The 21,578-nt window shown below is 39.1% G+C and overlaps 1 protein-coding gene across 1 annotated transcript in view; it reads right to left on the bottom strand.

Moving 5' to 3' along the window:
- Positions 1–521: 521 nt before the first annotated feature.
- Positions 522–21,578, bottom strand: part of DCDC2C (doublecortin domain containing 2C) — a 115,250-nt gene continuing 94,193 nt past the window's right edge. Inside the window, exons 12-13 of the mRNA XM_073336085.1 lie at positions 10,791–10,911; positions 522–8,155 (exon numbers count right to left, since the gene is read on the bottom strand). Coding sequence (XP_073192186.1) covers positions 10,823–10,911 — 89 coding nt within the window. The 3' untranslated portion in view covers positions 522–8,155; positions 10,791–10,822. The remainder of the gene's footprint in view (positions 8,156–10,790; positions 10,912–21,578) is intronic.

Raw genomic sequence — 21,578 nt, forward strand, 5'->3', positions numbered from 1 at the left:
CCCTAAAATCCTTAGGCCAGCCCTGTGTATAGCAGTAGGACTCTGGTGAAAAGGAATCAGTTACTGTTAGTTTTTGTGCAAGGGTGGGCAGCAAACATTTCTTTCAAAGGTGAATCCAAGGTCAGTTCTGTGTGGAAGACAAGAATCCACAGGCTGGAATCTTCTGCTGCTTCTCTGAGCAAGGAAGATGAGCAGGGCTGGATTACCCAATAGGCACAATAAGCACGTACTTAGGCCACCAGCAAAGCAGGGGGCACCAAAAAAAAAAAGATTTTTTAAAAAAAAATTTGATATTTCAAAAAAAGTATCAAAGTAGTCATCATGAGAAAAATCAGAACTTTTTTAGACTTCCTTACACTCCACTATACACACTTCTCCCGTTTTTCTGTTCTCTTTTTATTACTTATCCCCACCTAAACCAGGAGAGTGTCCTGCTAACGTAGATCGAAATAATGCGAGGAAATCAGATCCTGTCATGTATTGCAATAAATTTGTTTTATTATTGATATATTCTTCTGAGTTATACGTACTTGATTCATTTTCTTTCATATATATATATAGATATAGATAGATATAGTGTACATTGTGTAATATTGCGCATCTACTTACTACGCTATAATTGATACACTTGAAGCTCATATGAAGAGGAGAGGTGAAGTGTACAAAGAAGTATCAAATAGATTTTCTTTTCTAAACGATGTGAACTTATCTGACGAATAATATTCACAAGGTTTCCAAGAGCTAGTTGACTCATACCCTGTTGACTTGAATATGAATCTCTGTGGAGAAGTACGGCAGTTCCACTGTTATATGCACGCAAAGTTTAATGAAACAGGAAAAACGAAATTCAGTCACATTGATCTTCATGACACAATACTGAAAGACGGAATACAATGTGTGTTTCCAAATGTAGAAATCGCACTACGTATTTTTCTAACATTGATGATTACTAACTGCTCCACAGAATGCTCTTTTTCTCAGCTGAAAAGAATAAAAAACCCTCAGAGAACAACAATGTGTCAGGACAGACTTGATTCACTTTCCCTAGTGTGTATGGAAGCAGACATGCTTCGTCGAGCCAGCTTCGATGAACTTATCCAGAATTTTGCAATCAGAAAATCTAGAAAGAAGCTATTTTAATTTCAGCATACATGTAAGTTTTGTGTCATTTCAAAAAATAAAATTTTATTTTATGGTATAGTATTGTTTTTATTTTGAATTACATATGGGGGGCACAATAATCTTTTCCATTCTTAGGGCCTTTAAAGGTCTTAATCTGGCCCTGGAGATGAGCATACCCAACCATCTGCCAGTGAATTCCTGCACCTGAGGTCAATTTTGGCAAGGCACAGCTTGGGGACATGGTGCATTCTCCAGCATTATAACCAAGCACAAGTCCTGTGATCTATGGAGGGAGCTGCCTGGCTGTGTGTGCAGTGGGAAGGGCTCCCTATTCCCAAGTTCCCAGCCTTGCACACTCGTGCACCACAGGGCAGGCGTTAGCCCTCAGTACATGAAGACTTTCAGGACACAGGTGCCAACTTTTGTTGGTGCCGGTGGGTGCTTGCGCCCGCCCCGCCCCATTGGATCTTTCCACAAATCCCCGCCCCAGCCCTGCCTCCTCCCCCAAGAGCGCCACATTCCCCCTCATCCCCACTCCCTCCCAGGCTTGTTGCACGAAACAGCTGTTTTGTGGCTCAAGCGCTGGGAGGGGGAGAGAAGCAGGATCAAGCGGAACGCTCAGGGGAGGAGGTGGAGCAGAGGCGAGCTGGGGCAGGGAGCTGCCAGTGGGTGCAGAGCACCCACCAATTTTTCCCCCTGAGTGCTCCAGCCCCGGAGCACCCACGGAGTCGGCGCCTATGTTTCAGGATACTTTAGGCTGACAGCACAATGTAAAATGGAAGCTTATTTAGCATGTATTTCTATTATGTATTTAAAACACCTCATACTCAATTGGTATACACTGACATAGCTCCACAGAAGACAAGGGAGCTGCACTGATTTTCTGCAGCTGACCATCTGGACTGCTGTGTTTTCATTCTGGGGGGAAATCAATAGCAAATTTCTGTTTTGTTTGTCTTTTACTTCTACATACTGTAGTGTTACTTGACAATATGATGTAAAATTTCCTACTGCAAGTCAATATCACAACTATCAATACTTTAATAAGCCAGAGAGTCATAATTCCAAATTCCATTTTGGGAATCACTTGAAGTTGTTTTGATAAATTATTTCCTCTAGAAACCAAATTTTCCTGACCTGTTTGCAATTACTGCACTAAGGTAGAAAGAGTTAGACTGGACCAGAGGGATTTGCTATCTTGCACTTCAATCTTGGCAAAGATCTATACTATAAGCACTTTCTGAGAAATTTCTCTAGAGATGTCAGCTAAGCATGCCAGAGGCTAACCTCTTCTTTTGTGATTTGTGACTTGTATTTGCATGATTTCACACTTAATCCATAGTGTAGACTGTCAATGGACGTTATAACTCAGAATTAGCAATCTAATGTGTGAAGATTGATTGGAAAAGCCTAGAGATCAATTTAAGGTGAAACTCACATGAAAGTTGAAACTTAATTTTCAGAATGAGTCCAGATATAGCTCCGCAAAAGTATAGTTTTAGTCCTATTTTTTCATTAACAAGAAGTATCTTGTCATATTCATAGCTAGCTCTTTGGCCTACTTATGCCCATATATTTACCACTTGTAAAAGGAACATGTATTTTCCCTATCTTACAGCTGTTGGGCTTTCATAAGCAATTCTGTATTTTAAATCCCTCGTGGCTTCAAAGACTAATAAGGCTATATACAGTCTAAATGATGACAAAACAAAATTCCATCCCTTCCTAAACTAAATTTCCCCCTTTGACTCCAGCTCTGTAAGAGGATGAGCACCTCCATAAAGCCACTGGGAGCTGAGCACTCAGATGATTGGGTCCCTTCTTCTCCAAATGCACTCACTGCTCAAAAATAGATACAGCATCTGTAAAAAAACCCAAAAACCTGTATCTACAGCTGTTCTCATTCAAAGTGTTTTATGTTACTTATTATAATCCAGAAATTATTAGCAACTGCCACAGAAGATATTCTAAAAGGCTGGTGTCTTGGTGTGTGTGTTTAAAAATTTTTATACGTTTTTTTTTATTTCCACAAGAATCTATTACTTTCTTTTGCAGCTCACAGGTGTGTAGGGCTTGCAACAACAGAGTTTATATGTAAAGGTCAGCTAGTGTGTTCCACATTTTCCACCTAATCCTTATGGTCTTATCTGCCGCTATTTTCAATATGTGCTAAACTGGGAGTTAAAAAAATTGTGAAGAAGGTTAAAATGATTGATAATCTGCATTCTCATGAGTTTCACTATAGCACTTCAGTTCAAATATAAGGTGAAACATGACAACTGCTATGTAGAAATTGATTTTTTAAATACTAGTTGGAAATGTCATTTATCAAATAAAACAGTGTCTCATAACTCAATGTCCACTTATGTGTCTTGAGTGACAATAGCTGATTAACATCACAGCTCAGAAAGAATGAGCATTCTCCTATAGCTTGCTTGGTAGAAGCTTAATGTTTACTATGAGTTTAAAGAGTATTTTTTAATATTTGGAAATTCTTACATAGTTTTATATCGAAAGATGCCCCTCCCTTCCCACTGTTATCTTTGTTATAATCAGTTTGTCTCTAAACTACATGTAAAAAAAACAAAAAAAAGGACTGAAGTTCTATAATAGCTATGGAACAAGGAACAATGGCAAGGAACAGATTAATTCATATGACCCAGGAAAGAAAAGAAAGTCTATCTTCGTTGTGATCTACTGATTATTTAACAAAATTGGGAATCAGGACTCAAAGGTCTCAGCCCTAGACCAAAGACTTTACTAAACTGGGATTAACACTAAACTTGTATCAACAACATAAGGAAAATAATCCAAACCTTTCAAATCAATAGATGAGTCAGAGCTGCAAAATTCAGATCCAAAGTTGGAAAACTCCCAAATGGCAGGAGTGTTTGGTTCCAGAGTTTTGGTTTAGCCAGTTGTAGAGAATGGAACCATCCATTATAGTTTGCATCTGTGATCTGGCACCCCTCCCCTACAAAAGTTCAGTGATGCTCAAATGGCCTGGCTTGGACCCATCTCTAATTAGAGCTATAACTTCTTTAAAAATAAAACATTTGAAATCCAAAAACACTCTGAGTTAAGACCACCCTAAAACGAGTAAAGGCCTGAAAGTTGGAAATGCAGAGTTATGGGGCCAGATCCTCAGCTGTTGCAAATTGGCCTAGTTGCACTGACTTACATGGTGCTGCACCAATTTACACCAGCTGAGCCTCTGACCCATAGTTTCTCAAAAAGGAGTAATTCTACCTCTTCACCCCTTCACTCTGCACACCACTGGTCCTAGCCTATCTTGGATGTTTTGTTGAATGACATACCCTTGGCTCTGAATCCAGGATTAGCATCTAATATTTGAAAAATGAACAGCATTAAGATAGATATTGGGTTGTCTTTCTCAGGCTTCTGTTGGAATGCTGGACCAAACTGGATTCCTTTCGGCTAAGAACAAGTTATCTCTAACTCTCATGCACTTTCTCCTTGACATCATTCCAGAGAAATTCAACTGCCTTGATGTTTCATAGAGATGCACAGTAGCATTGTCAGGGAGAGGACCACATGCTCATGCAGCCATTGCTGTACTCTGAAACAAGGCATGGCATGTGCTGCCTTCCTTTCTGCCGTGCTGGCTTCTGACAATAGCCTCTGCAGAAGAGTCTGGGGACCCTGAGCCCCACTCCAACACCTCTTGACAAATCTAGCAGTGCCAGCAGTGACATTAAGGTTAAACCTGTTTTTCAAGGATATTTCACACTTTATGAACTCTTCAAAGGTGACCTTGCTAGCTCTAATCATACCTTTTTACACTTATTTTAAATGTTAAGTAAATCTGGTTTTCATGAGGTTTTTATATATATAGCTAACGTGTTCTGTTTCTAACGTGGCTGGGGTACATGTGTAAAATGTTTAAATCACATTAAACATACCCAAAATATAATATCCTCCATGCTGGTATCTTGACCTTATTCAACCATATCAAACGCTGGCTACCAGTATCAAGTGCTCTTTAAAAAAAATGATCTCATATCTGGGTCAAATAAACTCTGCATAATTAGTAAATATCTTGTTCATCTCTCTGTTACCTGTAACTTGAGAGCTCTTCTCATCTTTGATAGCATTAAGACCAACATCTCATTGTTTACATTACTTCAGTCAAGATGTCAATAGCGTACCCAGTTTCTCTCTCCCTCCCAATAAACAGATCCTAACCAAAAAACTGCAGGTTCAGCTTTTCCATGCAAGATCTTGTGTTAAACATGTACTTGGCATCCGGAAGCTACACAACAATGCTTTCCTGTTCAGTGCTCTGTAGTTATGTCATTTGTACCTTTCTTCTTCTAAGTTAATTTGTTCTTGTAATTTGTGGTTTTTTAATTTGCTGAGGCACAAGGTGACCTTGTGATTTAAAGAAATTTGTCTAGGACATGAGATATTACCCTCTATTCCATTTTCTTGAGCCATCTGAGTTTATGAAGGTTAAACCTGTAAAAGCTCCAGAAATACAAATTTCACAAGTTAGAATGGGAACTGTCCTATACTTCATGCACAAAGATGCAAGGTCTGACAGCTACTTAAGGAGGCTATGCAGTTCAGAGTTGCACTAACTTGATGTTTCAGAGCTATTTTTATTATGCTATAATGGGAAACAAACTTAATTAGACCAGTATCTGTACCTTATGCTGCACTGTGTATCCCAAAGTGAGTATTATTTTTCTACATTCAAATTAAATTTCAGCTTACTAGTAAAGAAAATTGCTTACCTGTAATAACTCTTCTGTAAAGATAGCATCAAATTACTCAGACTCTTGGCTCCTTATGTTGGAAACACAATGTCCCAAGAATTCTGCTAGCTTTTAGGACCTCTGCAGTACTGGTAGTTGAGCCCCCACCCAAATCCCTCTATTCCAATTGTCAGGGTCCTCCTTAGAACCATCCAGTAACTTCCTGACAACACAGCAAGCAAAAATTCCCATAAATACGCTGTTGAAACAAACACACAAGAGTTATCTGCCAAGATGAACAAAAATCAATATAATGAGCAGAGTTTGGTTTGGTATGTGGGTGAGTGGAAATCTTGTGTAGTCTTCAAAAGAAAAAGAATTACACATGAACAATTTTCTTTACTTTAAAGGCTAGATTTTGCATTATACTCCAGCCCTTTCACATCACCTGAGCTGCACAAAGGAACCAGATTCTAACCATAACCCACCAGCAAAAAATTTCGCTAAAGGAGAAGGAAGCGAACTGGAGGAATGCTGGCAGCAACATTTCCTGCCCCAGCTGTCCTGATTGCAGTGTAGAGGGTGCTAAGGGTGGAATCTGTTCCCCTATGATGAGCCTCCATTGGCATAAGGTCCCTTAGGACTAGCACTTTCCCGTTTGCCTCTCTACAGTAGAAGAGTTTGTGGAATACAGTGAACAAAGCAGGCCTTGGTTTCCTTTAACTCTGTATACTGACCTCAACCTTTTCACCAAAATGATTCTCCACAGAATAGGAGAGGTTGATTAGCTTCTGAATGATACATATATGCAGCCATGGATATCTAATTTAAAGCAACAGCTCTTACCACCATAATTCCTGAATCAAAGGTTGCCAAACCAAACCAATACCTTACAAAGACCTCTTTTTCATCTCCTGTCTTTCTTCTTGGGAAGAGACTTAATTAGTGAAAACACTATTCTACTATTATGTATTATGCATATTATCATAATACCAAGGAGCCCCAGTCATGGACCACGACCCCATTGCGCTAGCAGCTGTACAGACACAGAAGAGAAAGACAGTCCAAAGAGCTTACAATACATGGATACAAACAGAATGACAGGGGAGCACCAGGGTTTTTCCTTCTGGGTGTGAATACATATTCTCTCACTCTGTTCTCCAAACACTAAACATATAGGCCATGATTCAGGAAAGCACGATTCAGGACAGCACATGAGCATGTGCTGAAGTACTGTCCTGAATCAGGGCCTTAGTCACAGACAGCTCAAGGAGTAATATTGCCTAAGTTGTTCCAAATCTTTCATCTTCTGCATGTTAGTTCTCAATCAGAATTGTGCTGGCCCTACATCAAACAATTGTATTTCATGGAAGAACAGTTACGAGTTCATGAATACTACATTGTGTAAAGATATGGCTAAAAACTGGTGCTTATCATTAGGGAAAATGTGGGTAGGAAAGGATTTATTTTATATGCAGGAAACAACAGATATTTCATTTTGTTTGCACAGAAGTCTGTCTCTTCCTGATATGAATGCTAGGCTGCAAGCACATTTCTGATCAAGGTTAGTAATTAAATTTAGCAGCAAATATGTTTTCTTATCAGGTTTGAGAATTTTTTGCTACCTCAGTGATTTATGTCATGTTGACCTCAGATCAAGGCTGGTATTTTTAATTTAACTGAGGAGAAATTCCTTCATTTTCCAAAAGCATATGGCTTATTGAGGATTCTTTACATTTCCTTGTTATGTTGGGACTGACTTGAAATAGATTGGATTGTTTCTAAAATGCTATTCTGTTTTTTATAAAGGTCATCAAACCAAAGCAAAGGATCAGCATGTCATTCTCCTTGAGTATGTGACTGTTATTACTTTATTCTACCTAATTTAATCATCAAACATATTCATCTTATGAGACGGTAATATTCTTGCAAGTGCGTTATATTTCGCAGTATGCCTGCTGATTAGGCAGAAACAGAGAAATAACTCATCAGAAAATTACAAAAAAAATTAATCATCAACAACATGTACAGTAAAGATTGCAGTACTTGGTAGTCACTAATTAAACTCCTTCATTCTCAAACGTACTAGTCAAGGCTTAATAGGAGGCATGTATACATACCCAATGACTGAGTATAGATCACATAACCACTCACTAAAGGTTTACACTTCTAATTGTGCAAGAAAGATGGAGGAATGTATTTGTTTCTTTATGAGGAACTTTATGTCTTAACTGATGGTGCAGAAGATTGTCCCCTGTAGTAAGCATGATATTTCATGAGTTGCAAACTACATCCTGGCCTGCATCATTAAAATCCTGAAACAGAGAAATGAAAAGATAATGTCAAAACACAGATGACTGTGGTTGTTTGTTATTATTACTGAAGTCCCCCAAAATATGATAGATATTGTATAGACACCTAGGATGACACAGTCCCCACAAACAACAATTTACAATCTAAGGCCTCAATCTTGCTAGCGTGCTTAACTTTATGCACTGTGAACAGTCCCATTGACTTCAGTTGGACTATTCACAGTGCATAAAATTAAACAGGTGCAAAAGTCTTTGCAGGATTGGGGGCCTAAGGCTCTGGTCCTATAGGTGACAGTACACAAGCAGATGGCTACATGCACACAGAGCCCCACTGAAGTCAATGGGGCTCTGCAACAGTGCATCACACTATAAATTGCAGGTTAGGAGCCTAACAAAATGTATATGAAAGTGCACAAAGAAAAACTATCACTGAAAGGCACTGAAGAGTTCACCAATTTACCTACTAAAATCCCAGTCTGAAACAATTTGACATTTAAAGCTCAATCCTGATCTGAGATAGAGTTCATTGACAGATGAATAAAACTCACTGGCACCTATATGGGTTCCTTCAGTCAAGGATCTCAAAATAATATACAAAAGTAGGTATCATTATTACCATCTTTTTACACACAAGTGAGGCACATGTACCCAGGTTCACATAAAAAGTCCGTGGCTGAATCAGTGATAGAACCCAAGGTCTCTAGACTCCCAGTCCACTACTGTTATCACTGGAAAACACTGTCTCCCTCACTGGCCATATGAATTTGCAAGCACTGTAGCTGCCTTTAAAAGTTATATAGAGATGCACTATTATGATTACTCAATCAGGACTAACTACTTAATGTTTAAATCAGGTTTGCTTATCCCCATTCCCTGCCCCCCGCCCTGCACATCTGCTTACGAGTTTTACTTTTAAGAATTATTTATTAATGTATTTGCATTTATACATACACTAAAAAGGTGGCTTTACGATGCCTGTGGTTTTCCCCATGGAATTTAAACTAATGGTTTAGGATTTACCTACCTGAAAAACCACCTCTGTCCCCACCCCACATTATCGTAGTGGATGTCATCAGAGGCACTTGAGCTGTCATACACTCTAGGAGTCCTTCCCGTAAATTAGAGACCCACCTCTAAAATAACACTTCAGTATCCCTAAACGGAAGCTATACTGCTCAGTACAGCCTATAGCCAGCAAGCTAGCCAACTTAAATCACCATCCTGCTCCAACAATTCTCCTCTGGCTTTTTTCAAAAAAGGTTGAAGACTAGCTTTGCAGCATACCCTACCTCTGTGCTGCTATGGACCGAGGGAGGTTCCAAAGCCCTTAGGCCTCTTGCTACATCAGCAGGGCATCAGCTCAAGCACTTTACTGATTTACAACACAAACGCATGGCATGCTGGGATGGTGATTTCTTTGGTCAGTATGCGCTAAGCCATTTAGGGCTCTATAGATCAAAACCTGTACCTTAAACTCCTCCTGAAAAGCCACAGACAGCATAAAGCCACCCTCAGGCCCCCACTCAAGTTCTGTGTCCAGGAGAACCTGGCCAGCCCTGAGGATCAGGCCAGTGTCCAGCAGCTACTGTGAGATGATTGTAGAACAGTCATGGCTTCACCATGGCTTTCATGGCTTTCAGTCATGGCTTTCACCTTCCCATCCTCAGGAACAGCATTTCAAACAGGATACTAGACACCCTGAATCAATGGATGCTACCAGATACGATGGTATCCTCAAGAAAAGGGTAGGGGAAATCCATGCCCTGAAGCAGTAATTTTAGCAATAATAATATGGATCGAACACCATGATTTTATATCATATAGTTGTTACATATAGGTAGAAAGTAAAGTATTACATTTATGAGGCAAAATATATTTCCTTATTTAGTCAAAAAAGTTCAAACTGGAAAGATGACATTTTTAATAGGGAGGATAACAAAGTAGTGGAACATCTTACTAAGGAATTCAGTACCCTTTCCACCAGTTGGAATCTTTACATTGAGACTGGATGGCTTCTAAAAGGTATGCACTTGTTCAGCCACAAGTTACGGGCGGGGTGAAATTCTATGATGTGTTATACAGGTGGTCAGACTAGACTATCATGGTCTCTTCTGGCCTAAAAATCTATACATTTACTGAAAAATTTAAAGAATGCCTTCAAAAAATGTGGGTCACAAATCAATATAGGAATAAAGGAACATTTTCACTTGATTCTTGGACAAATGCCAGAGCCTTAGGGCAGGTCTACACTTAAAACACTGAAACAGTGCAGCTGTGCCGCTGTAGTGCTTCAGTGAAGATGCTACTATGCTGATGGGACAGCTGCTCCCATAGGCATAGTTAAACTACACATAGTTACCTCCATGAGAGTGGGGTAAGCTCAGTATAACTGCATCACTCAGGGGTGTGGATTTTTCACACCCTTCAGCGACGTAGTTATACCAGTGTAAGTTTATAGTGCAGGCATGGGCCTTATATTCCAGCACACTAGTGAGATATTTTCAGAATCAGGCATATTTAATCTCCAGTTTCTATTGTTTTTTAAAAAATCTTAAAGCCAATCATTTCAATCCAGCTCATTTTGCAAATCAGAAAGGAAGAGAATAAGGGGAAAATTAAGTATTAACATCTTTTGTACCTCTATAGCACAACATGACATGACATTTGAAATCATCTTTTTATGTTCCTTTTTTTTTCATTAATTTCTTCTGGTATGGGTTCCTCTGCAGGCTGGTTTTGTTCGGATTCTCCCTCTTTGTCTACAAAATAAATAAATAAATGTGATAAAACATTTTATAATTAGATTCTTTGTTTTACTTTAAAATAATACAGATTTTGACTGCAATAAGTTAGTCTCCCTAAACTATGTAAAACACTATATAAATACTAATTTATGCTTTCATTAAAGTAACTAGTACCCTTTCAAGAAATAACATTTATAGCTCCAGGAAAAGAAAGCAAAAACAACTTCCATGCTAAATAACCATGTGTCAGCGTTCACTAGACATGATGGACTCAATTCTGTCCCCAGATATGTACGTAGAGCTCCTATTGATCTCAATGAGACATCCACATGTCCAGTTGAGTGCAGAATGTGGTTGGATTATCTTATTTCTTCTTCTCACTCTTCATTGGCAGTCCCTCCCCTGGCCTATGTTTCTTCTGTCTTCCTGCTTTGTAGTTAAAAAAAGAGCAGCTGGGGCTTCTTCTCTTCCCCTCCAGAGAGGCCAGTGTAAAGGCTCTGGGCTACACGGATCTTTTTGTCTCTGAAATTAAGGGGGAAGGGGGAGGCAACTCACATCTCCACTGCATTCCAAGAGCGGGGAAGCCTAAGTACAGCTACTTCCAGCAGAACGGTCACAGGTGCCAAAAACGGGATTTACAATTTAATAAACAAACAGATAAATCACCTAAAAGCTACGAGTAACCACTGCCATCTAGTCATCTAATTCACTGTTGTCTATCTAGTCCATTAGTATCATCGCTTTAAGGACAGTTGTTTTTGTGGTCAGATTCAGCAACAACTCTTGTCCTTTCATGGTGCATAGGCCCAGGCAAGATGTAATGTTTCACAGCATGTATGGCCTTTTGCAGGTCAGAAGTTGGGAGGAGTTTTTATGGATATTGATATCTGAATGATAGTTTGAGTAGACATCGTTTGTGTGTTCTGTGCTACTGTGAAAGAAAATGGCAAGAGGTGATTTTTTTTCCTGACGCAGAAGATCTGCCAAGGCAACAACCAAGAATACGCAACAAAACTAATGCATGTTAAAGTGATGCACCTGCATGCTTACAGAGTAGGCAGATTCACTGAAGGAAGTCAAACAACCAGGCATAGTTGATCACAGTTGTTACAAAATAGCCAAGCTACTAATGAAAATAATATAAAACTAAAATAAAAAGGGAAGACAAAAAGCAATATCTAAAAACATTATATGTTCATCAGGCATATGAAATATATAGAGTACATTGTATATGTAGTATGTATATATACATAAAAAATACATACACAAGACATATACTGTTTGCATATACGATTCTGCATTCACAGTTTATAAAAAAATCAATGAAAGCACACTTTATTTTGTTACTACATTCATGACACATTCCTCTCATCTGTCATCTACTCACAATAAGTCAACCAAAAGATTGAAGACATATGAAATCTACATTTGAGAAGAACAGCCAATGGTGTGTGTTCCATAATACACTATTTGGCACATCAGTAAGGCTGCCAACACAGAGAACAAACGGTATTGCAAGGATATTGCAAAGCAACCCATTTTACCACTAGTAGCCAGAGCTGTGCAAATAATTAGCCTAATCTTGCATTCCTTGGGCACCAAAAGCCATCACTGGAAGCAGTGGAACTTTTAGGTGTATAAAGAATGCAGGTTCAGAACCTCTAAGAGTTCCATACAAGAAAGAGTTTTGGAAATAGAGCAGGTTTTATACAATATATGTTGATAGCTGAACTCTATCAAATCTGTTGCCACAAAAGTAAAAAAATCAAATAGGCAAATGAACTAAAAACTCCAGTTCAACAAAAGAGACTGGAAAACAGTACGGAAAATGACAAACACCAACTCAGCAGTATTAAGGGGTTTTCAGAAAGATACACAATAGGTTTTACTGTAAAGCCCTCCTCCCCCCATAGAGTATATAAAGTAGGACTCTATCAGGGTAAAAATGCAATAAGCCTCTAAGTACATCTTTGCAGACCCATGAATTAAGAAAGCCAGTGTTGCATATGGTTACCTTTATCACCAAATCTGGAAGTAACAGAACCTGTTTACAGAAAAAAATCGAAGTGTATAATGCTATTGTCCTCACAACATTACTCTATGGATGTGAAACATGGCCCTGTTATCAATGGCACATTAAGAAGCTTGACAGTTTCCATTTGTGACACACATAACATCTTCTGGGCATCAAATGGCAGGATTGGGTGTCCAACACAGAAGTTTTGGCAAAAGCCGGTTTGGTTCGTATTGAGGCTCATTTGATTTATGTCCAGCTGGGATGGGCTGGTCATATAATTCATATGCCTGAGACCTGTCTATCAAAACAAATACTATATTCCAAATTAAGCTCTGGCAATTGTAAATGTGGAGGGGAGATGAAACACTTCAAAGATACTCAAAACAAAATCTGCATACGATGAATAGTTCTGATCTGATCTTCGAGCATCTGGCAGCTGACCACATAGCACGGCACCATGCTGTAAGCATGGGTGTCTGCAACTTTAAGAAGACGTTCCACAGCTGGAAGCACAGCGCCAGGTACAGAAACAACATGGTTGTCAACACAACCAGACACTGGCTCTATGGATCCATGCAAAGATCCCCTGCTACAAACTATGATTGTTGAAGTCACCCTCAAAATCAGGATGACTGGATAAAAGAAACATCTGCGAAGGATTACAATTCTCTGAACATCAGCAAACAGCTAGTATTTCACACATAAGATTTTCATATTCTGAACTGACTTTTTTGGCCAGAAATACTTAATAACCTCTCCACAGCCTTAGAAATAAATATCCCCTAATCAAGATATTATATGACTCCTTGTCCTTCCAAATTAATACACCCTTACTATTGACAAAATGGCTCATAATAGCCTTGACAGTCGGAAAAATAATAATTCTCATGAAAGGGTGAAATAGTGAAGGTCTATCTCACACTAAACAGCTAATAGCTAGAATACCATAGTAGTAAAGATCACACTACTGGAAGAATAAAGAGGAAGACAGTTCAGAATGGATTAGATGAATGAAATAACTACCTAGGACAAGCATTAAAACAGCCCTCTTGCTGTAAGTAAAAGCCTGAGTCCACTGCCTTGACAAGGAAATAAATCTCTGCACCATAACCACAGTCATCAAATGTTAACAAATTGTTATTTTGAATATAAAATAATATATGAACCTATGTCTCTGCAAATTTCTCTATCACGAAGCAGTTACAGAACAGATTTTTAAAGGCACAACTCTGCATGCACCTGATGTACACCAGCCAGGTGAACACATAACTACATCTTTAAAAATGTGCATCTAAAAATACCCAAAATATGTACTTTATAATTCATATAATTAAAATACAGTACAGTTAATAACAAGCTATTTCCAGATGTGTCTTCCAGTGAGGTGTGTTCATATAATAAAAGGTCAAAATGTTATAATACCTTTACATTATAACTTTGCAAAAAGAAGCATAGGCACAGTGTCCTACTGCTATGTTATGAAATTATGAAGGATATACACACAGTATTATAAATCAGATATGACTGTGATATGACATGAAAGACTGCATGAAACACCTAACTCAGGCCCTGATTCAGAAGTTTATTTAAGCACTTGCTTAAGTTCCATTGACTTAAATGGGACTAAAGCACATGCTTAAAGTTAAGTACATGTTTGTGCTTTGTTGAATCAGGGTCTCAAATAACAGTAACATTGGATAGGGTGACAAGGTGGGTGAGGTAATATATTTTCTGAGACAAACTTCTGTTGGTGAAGAGACAAGCTTTTGAGTGACAAAATTAAATACGGTCCCATGGAAAGAGCAGCATCCTTTGAAATCCATGCAATAAAGACCATCTATAGAAAAAGTAGGAATAGAACGATAATATTCAGTATAAAAATAGATTACTTCCGTAACCCCCTTTCAATAGCAAGGCTAATATATAGATATTTAACTAAATTATTGAATATTAAACTAAAAAGACCCTATCACATTATGATCTCCAGTTCAATGAAAACTAAGCACTCATCTGCTGCATCTATCCAGAAATAAATAGTGCTACTGTATTAGCCATCATCTTTTAATTAAGTTTCACTTCTAAATGAAGAAAATGAAAAACAGAATTTTCAGTCACAATATTTACCCTAAACACTGGACAAGGAAGCAGTTCTACAATATGATGTAACTGAGTGAAGTGTCCAGTTATAGAATAATTATTGTTCCTGGGCCAGATTTTCCCTTGGTGTAAATCCACAGAAGTTAAAGGTCCATAAATGTAACTGATTGTTGTCAGGGGTCTGATTTCCAATAAAGAAAACAGGAAAGAGATTGCAGGAATTGATAGCAGTACATACAGTAACATTTGCAGTAACTAACTGACATGGCGTTCTAGTAAAATGGTTGTTTCATGACAGGAACCTGTACACATCTCTTTTTTTTTCTTCACCTAGCCGATCACAAATCTCAGTTTCTGCTAAAAGGACATCATCATCATATTCTCCATGACATACTCATTCCTACAATTCAGAATGATGTGAGTTACCTGACATAAGTAGCCCTAAAAGAAGTGGATGACAAGAGAAACAATAACTTGTACTCATTGGGAACCCTTTCTGACTGCAGGTGAGGTAGGTAAGCATTATCAACATTTGACAGTGGAAGTAACAGACACAGGGTCTAATTGTGAGCTAATGTACAACTCATGTGAAGTCAATTAAATTGTAAAATAAAATTGGAATTTGATCTAGTATGACTTACACAAAGTTGCATGACTCAAAAATAGAAGTGGGATTACCCACTATCCCCGTGCCCCCAGCACCCTGTTCAATTCTCTGTAACACAATGCCTCTCAGAAGAACCTAAACATATCTCTTCTCTCTGTATCCAGTACATCTAAAAACAAAACTGAGCTTTAAAAAAGGCATTCTATGAAGTTAATCTTTCTTACAATATCTACCAAAGAACAGCACGTGAAATAGGGAGAAGCCCTGTATACAGTATTCAAAGTATACCAAATTAATGGAAAGAAGGGAAGTGAGAGCTAGAGAATAATATAATTTATTTGGCTTTGAGTAGGCTGATTCTGCATGTCTGAAGTAGATGTCAAAATAGACAGGATTTAAATTAATCACAAAATCACAATGAACCTTTAAAATTAAAAATTGTTGATCACAAGGCAAGTCAATTTAATCAGTCCTTTTGCATGCTCCACTGATTACTCCAACACTTCCTCATTGTCCATTATATCCAAATACTCTCACACTTGAATTGTCCACATGATCATCAACATCAAAGAGATTAGCCTGATTTGAAATCTGAAAGGGTGCTCAGAACAAAACAATTCTTTCACTATGTCTTCGTCTATATTAGAGGCCTTTGCCAGTGTGGTAATATCTCTTAGGGCTGTGATTTTTCTTTTTATGACATTTTTATACCATCAAAAGTGTAGATGCAATTACTTTACCAACAAAAACGTTTTTTCAGGGAACTGTTATAAGCCATACCAGCAAAGCACTCTTTTGTTGGTGTCAATTGCATCTACACTTGGAATGTTTGCGGTTATAATTGTACAGGCGTAGTGATACCAACAAATCGTTTCTAGTGTAGACAAGGCCTAAACTTAATCACAGCAGTAACTTTAAAATCATTCTATCTTTGTCCTTTGATTTGTCTAACAGCTAAGTAAGTTTTAAAAATTAGACAAGATGGGTCAAATTCTCACAAATGTGTGTAAAAACACATGAACTATTGCATGCCAACCCTGAATGTCCATTTCCTGTAACTGTGCACATAAACAGCTAGTTATATGCATAAATGGAAACCGTCACACAAAAGGAGGTGCATGTGATGGGGTGTCCACCCCACACAAGGTCTGTGGGGTTACACTGGCTAGCTGGGCCAATTAAGTCCCCAGACTGCATCTGGAGGAGTCAGGGAGCAGGGATTAATTAGATATGGCTCGACTGGGCAGGAACAGGAGGAGCCTGTATAAAGCCCAGGAGCTGAGAGCAGCTAGGGGCTGCAGGGAAGGAGTCTGCAGTCACCCTCTGGAAGAAGGGAGGTATGTTTGGGACTATAGAGGATAGTCTACAGTTACTCCCTGGGAGGAGGGTGTGTGAGTGGCAAACCCAGACTTCAGGGAGAGCCAGAAAGGTAGGAAAGGCTCAGGGGAAAAGCAGCAAGGTATGGCATAGGGCAGAACTTGGGTGCTGATGAGATGGCCCCAGAACTGGGTCCTGGAGTAGAGAGTGGGCTCATGTTCCCTTACCAGGCACTGGCGAAGTGGCACAGACCAGGCAGGGGAGAGCGGACTTCCTGGGACAGTTTGTCCTGAAAGACTTTGATACCCCGAGAGATGAGGGCGCATAGTGACCTGGCTTGAGGGCCAAGTTACAAAGAAGGAGTACCTGGAGTTCCAAAGATGGGTGGAGAGACTGCCAAAGGAAAGTGCAGCATGTGGAAGGAGCTAATCCCCAGAGTGGCCAGGAGGAGGCACCCCTAATGGTGAGTGAACCCCATGAAATTGCACACATGGTTTTTGTAAAGAGAGATCATGCCTCACTAATCTATTAGAATTTTTGAGGGTGTCAACAAATGTGTGGAAAGGGTGATCCAGTCTGAGATTGTCCCTCACCAAAGGGTCTTAAGCAAAGTAAGCAGTCATGGGATAAGAGGGAAGGTCCTATCATGCATCAGTAACTGGTTAAAAGATAGGAAGCAAAAGGTAGGAATAAATGGTCAGTATTCACAGTAGAGAGAGATAAATAGTGGTGTCCCCCAAGGATCTGTACTGGGATCAGTGATGTTCAACATTAATGATCAGGAAAAGGAGTAAACAGTGAGGTAGAAAAGTTTGCAGAAGATACAAAATTACTCAAAATAGTTAAGTTCAAAGCTAACTGTGAGGAGTTACAAAGGGAACTCACAAAACTGGGTGACTGAGCAACAAAATGGCACGTGAAAACCAATGTTGATAAATGCAAAGTAATGCACATTGCAAAACATTATCCCAACTATGTATATAAAATAATGGGGTCTAAATTAGCTTCTTCTAGCATTTGTAGTGCTTGCCGAGCCACCCAACAGCCACTTAATAAGCTAAATTAGCTGTTACCACTCAAGAAAGAGATCTTGGAGTCATCATGAATATTTCTCTGAAAACATCTGCACAATATGCAGCAGCAGTCAAAAAAACTAATAGAATGTTTGGAACCATTAGCAAAGAGATAACAAGACAGAAAATATAATGCCACTATACAAATTCCACGGTACACTCACACCTTTAATACTGCATGCTGTTCTGCTTGCCCCATCTCAAAAAAGGTATCTTAGAACTGGAAAAAGTACAGAGAGAGCAACAAAAATTATTAGGGTTATAAAACAGCTTCCATATGAGGAGAGATTAAACAGATTTGGACTGTACAGTTTAGAAACTGGATGAATAAAGGAGCATATGATAGAAGTCTATAAAATCATGACTGGTGGGGAGAAAGTGAAAGTCATCCAATGAAATTAATAGGGAGCAGGTTTAAAACAAATATAAGGAAGAACTTCTTTACAAAATGCACAGACAATCTGTTAAACTCATCTTTAGGGGATGTTGTGAAGGCCAAAAGTATAACAGTATTCAAAAGAGAATCAGATATGTTCATGGAGAATAGGTCCTTCAATGGGTATTAGCCAAGATGGTCAGGGATGCAATTCCATGCTCTGGGTGTCCCTAAGCCTCTGACTGCCAAAAGCTGGGACTGGACAACATTTGATAATTGTCTTGTTCTATTTATTCCCTCTGAAGCATCTGGCATTGGCCACTGTCAGAAAATAGGTACTAGGCTAGATGGAACATTGGTCTGATCCAGTATGGCCATTCTTATGTTCTTAAATTCACAATTCCAAGTGCATTTTGCCATGCCTCCTGTTATAAGATTCAGATAAACTCTTTTCAGTTTATTGTAGAGATAACAACATCAATAGAAACCATTTTATAGCTAAGCTTAATACATTGAAAAGGAAGGTGGAAGTTCAGAGTTCATATCTGTATATGAAAGGAAATGTGAGCTTGAGGTCTAAGTACAAAGTAGGATCCATAATGTCTTGAGTTCTACTCTTTACTCTGTATCCCCATAATCTAACCACATGCTATCCAGCAGACATCTATTTAATAGCTCACATTGTTGTTGGTGTCCTTCATGACCAAAGATGATGCTGAGGCGGTTTTATGTCTTGATGCCGAGGAAGGGATTACAGTCTGTGCCTGCTGAGGTTTACAACTCTGCCTGTATCCTTTAAGATCCATACTGCAGTTAATCTTGAATTGGGTAAATCCATCATTGACCACTGCTTGCCAGCATGATCTGTAAACATCAGTCCAGCTGTCAAAATCAACATTGAACTGTTTCAAGTTATGTTTCAGTGTGTCCTTGAAGCGTTTCTTGTGCTGCCTCATATGCAGTTGCACACTGTGTTTGCCAGACAGCTACTGCTTTGGCATGCTGGTGTCATCCATCCTCAACACCCTACCAGCCCAGGGTAACTGTGATGTGATAAACATGGCTTCAATTTGTGTAGAGTGACTACATTCCAGAACCTCATTACTGGTAACTTTATCTGCCATATTTGATGCAAGGTACGGCATACAGATGTTGTAAATGGAACTTATCTAGCAGCTTAATATGATGCCTGTAGCAGGTCCAGGTCTTATGCCCATACAAGAAGTTTGACAGTACAACCACTTTATAGAGTTTAACTTAGTTTGAAGCTTAATAACATGTTGCTGCCAGACTGCCTTATAGTTTGACAGATGATGAACTGGTCTTGTTGATACAACTTATCAGCTCCTTGTCTACAGTAACATCATTCGACAATATACTACCAAGATAGTAAAAGTCTGTAACAGCATTCAGATGTGTGTTGCTGATAGTGACTTTTGGTTTCATGTAGGGTTTTCCTGGTGACATGACCTCTGTCTTTTTCAGATTGATTGTCACCCCTTACCTCTCTGCAGACTGCGTGAATCTGTCTGTAATCCATTGAATATCTTCTGGAGTATGTATCTCTAGAGCACAGTCATCGGCATACAGCAGCTCATAAATAATTGCCTTGAAGATCTTCATGGAAGATTGCAGCCTGTTCAGATTAAATAATTTTCCTGAGGATTGGAAATTTATCCTGATACCGGCATTCAGGTTTTTTGTAGCATCATCAAGCATTGCTGCATAGAAGAGATTTAAAAAGAGTGGACCAATAATGGAGCCCTGCTTAATACCATTAGTAATAGGAAATGGGTTGGACAGAACACCATCTACTATTTCCATCATGAAATAGTCTCAGAACGTTGGTCAATTTTTCTGGACAACAAAACTTACATAACACTTACCAAAGGCCAGGTCTACTGATGGTGTCAAATGCTTTAGCCAGGTCTATAAAGACAGGTGCTGTTATCTGCATTTCTTATGCATCTGATGGACTACCAATATCAAGTCTGCCATACCTCATGTTGGCCCAAAACCGCATTGCGATTCCAGTAGCGTGAAGTTAATGACGGGGTGGGGGGAAGCCGAGGCACAAAATGAGATCATACTAGCTAGGGACATAAAAGGAAACAAGTACTCCAAATATATTAGAAGCAAGAGGAAGACCAAGGACAGAGTAGACCCATTACTCAATGAGGGGGGAAAGACAACAACAGAAAATGTGGAAATTGCAGAGGTGCTTAATGACTTCTTTCTTTCAGTTTCCACCCAGAAGGTTGGTGGCAATTGAACATCTAACATAGTGAATGCCAGTAAAAATGAGGTAGGATCAGAGTCTAAAATAGGGAAAGAACAAGTCAAAAATTATTTAGACAAGTTAGATGTCTTCAAATCACCAGGGCCTGATGAAATGCATCCTAGAATACTCAAGGAGCTGACTGAGGAGATATCTGAGCCATTAGCAGTTATCTTTGAAAAGTCATGGAAAATGGGAGACCTTCCAGAAGACTTGAAAAGGGCAAATATAGTGCCCACCTATAAAAAGGGAAATAAGGACAACCTGGGAAATTACAGACCAGTCATCTTAATTTCTGTACCCAGAAAGATAATGGAGCAAATAATTAAGCAATCAATTTGCAAACACCTAGAAGATAATAAGGTGATAAATAACAGTCAGCATGGATTGGTCAAGAACAAATAGTGTCAAACCAACCTGATAGCTTTCTTTGACAGGGTAACAAGCCTTGTGGATAGTGGGGAAGCGGTAGATGTGGTATATCTTGACTGTAGGAAGGCTTTTGATACTGGGTATGTCTACAATGGAAACTTCAAAGTGCTGCTGAGGGGATTAGCTCTGAGTGCTGGAAGCCCGGCTCCCAGCGCTCAGAGCCTGTCTACACTAGCGCTTTAAAGCACTCAGACTTGCTGTGCTCAGGGGGGTGATTTTTCACACTCCTGAGCCAGCAAGTTAGAGCGTTATAAAATGTGAGAGCAGACATACCCACTGTCTCACACAAGATGGAGCTACTACAAGGTGAGTGTATAACTTGTTGGAAAATCGTTCCCAGAGAGTAGTTATGAGTGGTTCACAGTCATGCTGTAAGGGCATAACGAGTGGGATCCTGCAGGGATCGGTTCTGGATCCGGTTCTGTTCAATATCTTCATCAATGATTTAGATAATGGCATACAGAGTACACTTAATAAAGTTTGAG

The sequence above is a fragment of the Lepidochelys kempii genome, chromosome 3 (genome assembly GCF_965140265.1).
Source record: "Lepidochelys kempii isolate rLepKem1 chromosome 3, rLepKem1.hap2, whole genome shotgun sequence".
In the NCBI taxonomy this organism is placed as follows: Eukaryota; Metazoa; Chordata; order Testudines; family Cheloniidae; genus Lepidochelys; species Lepidochelys kempii.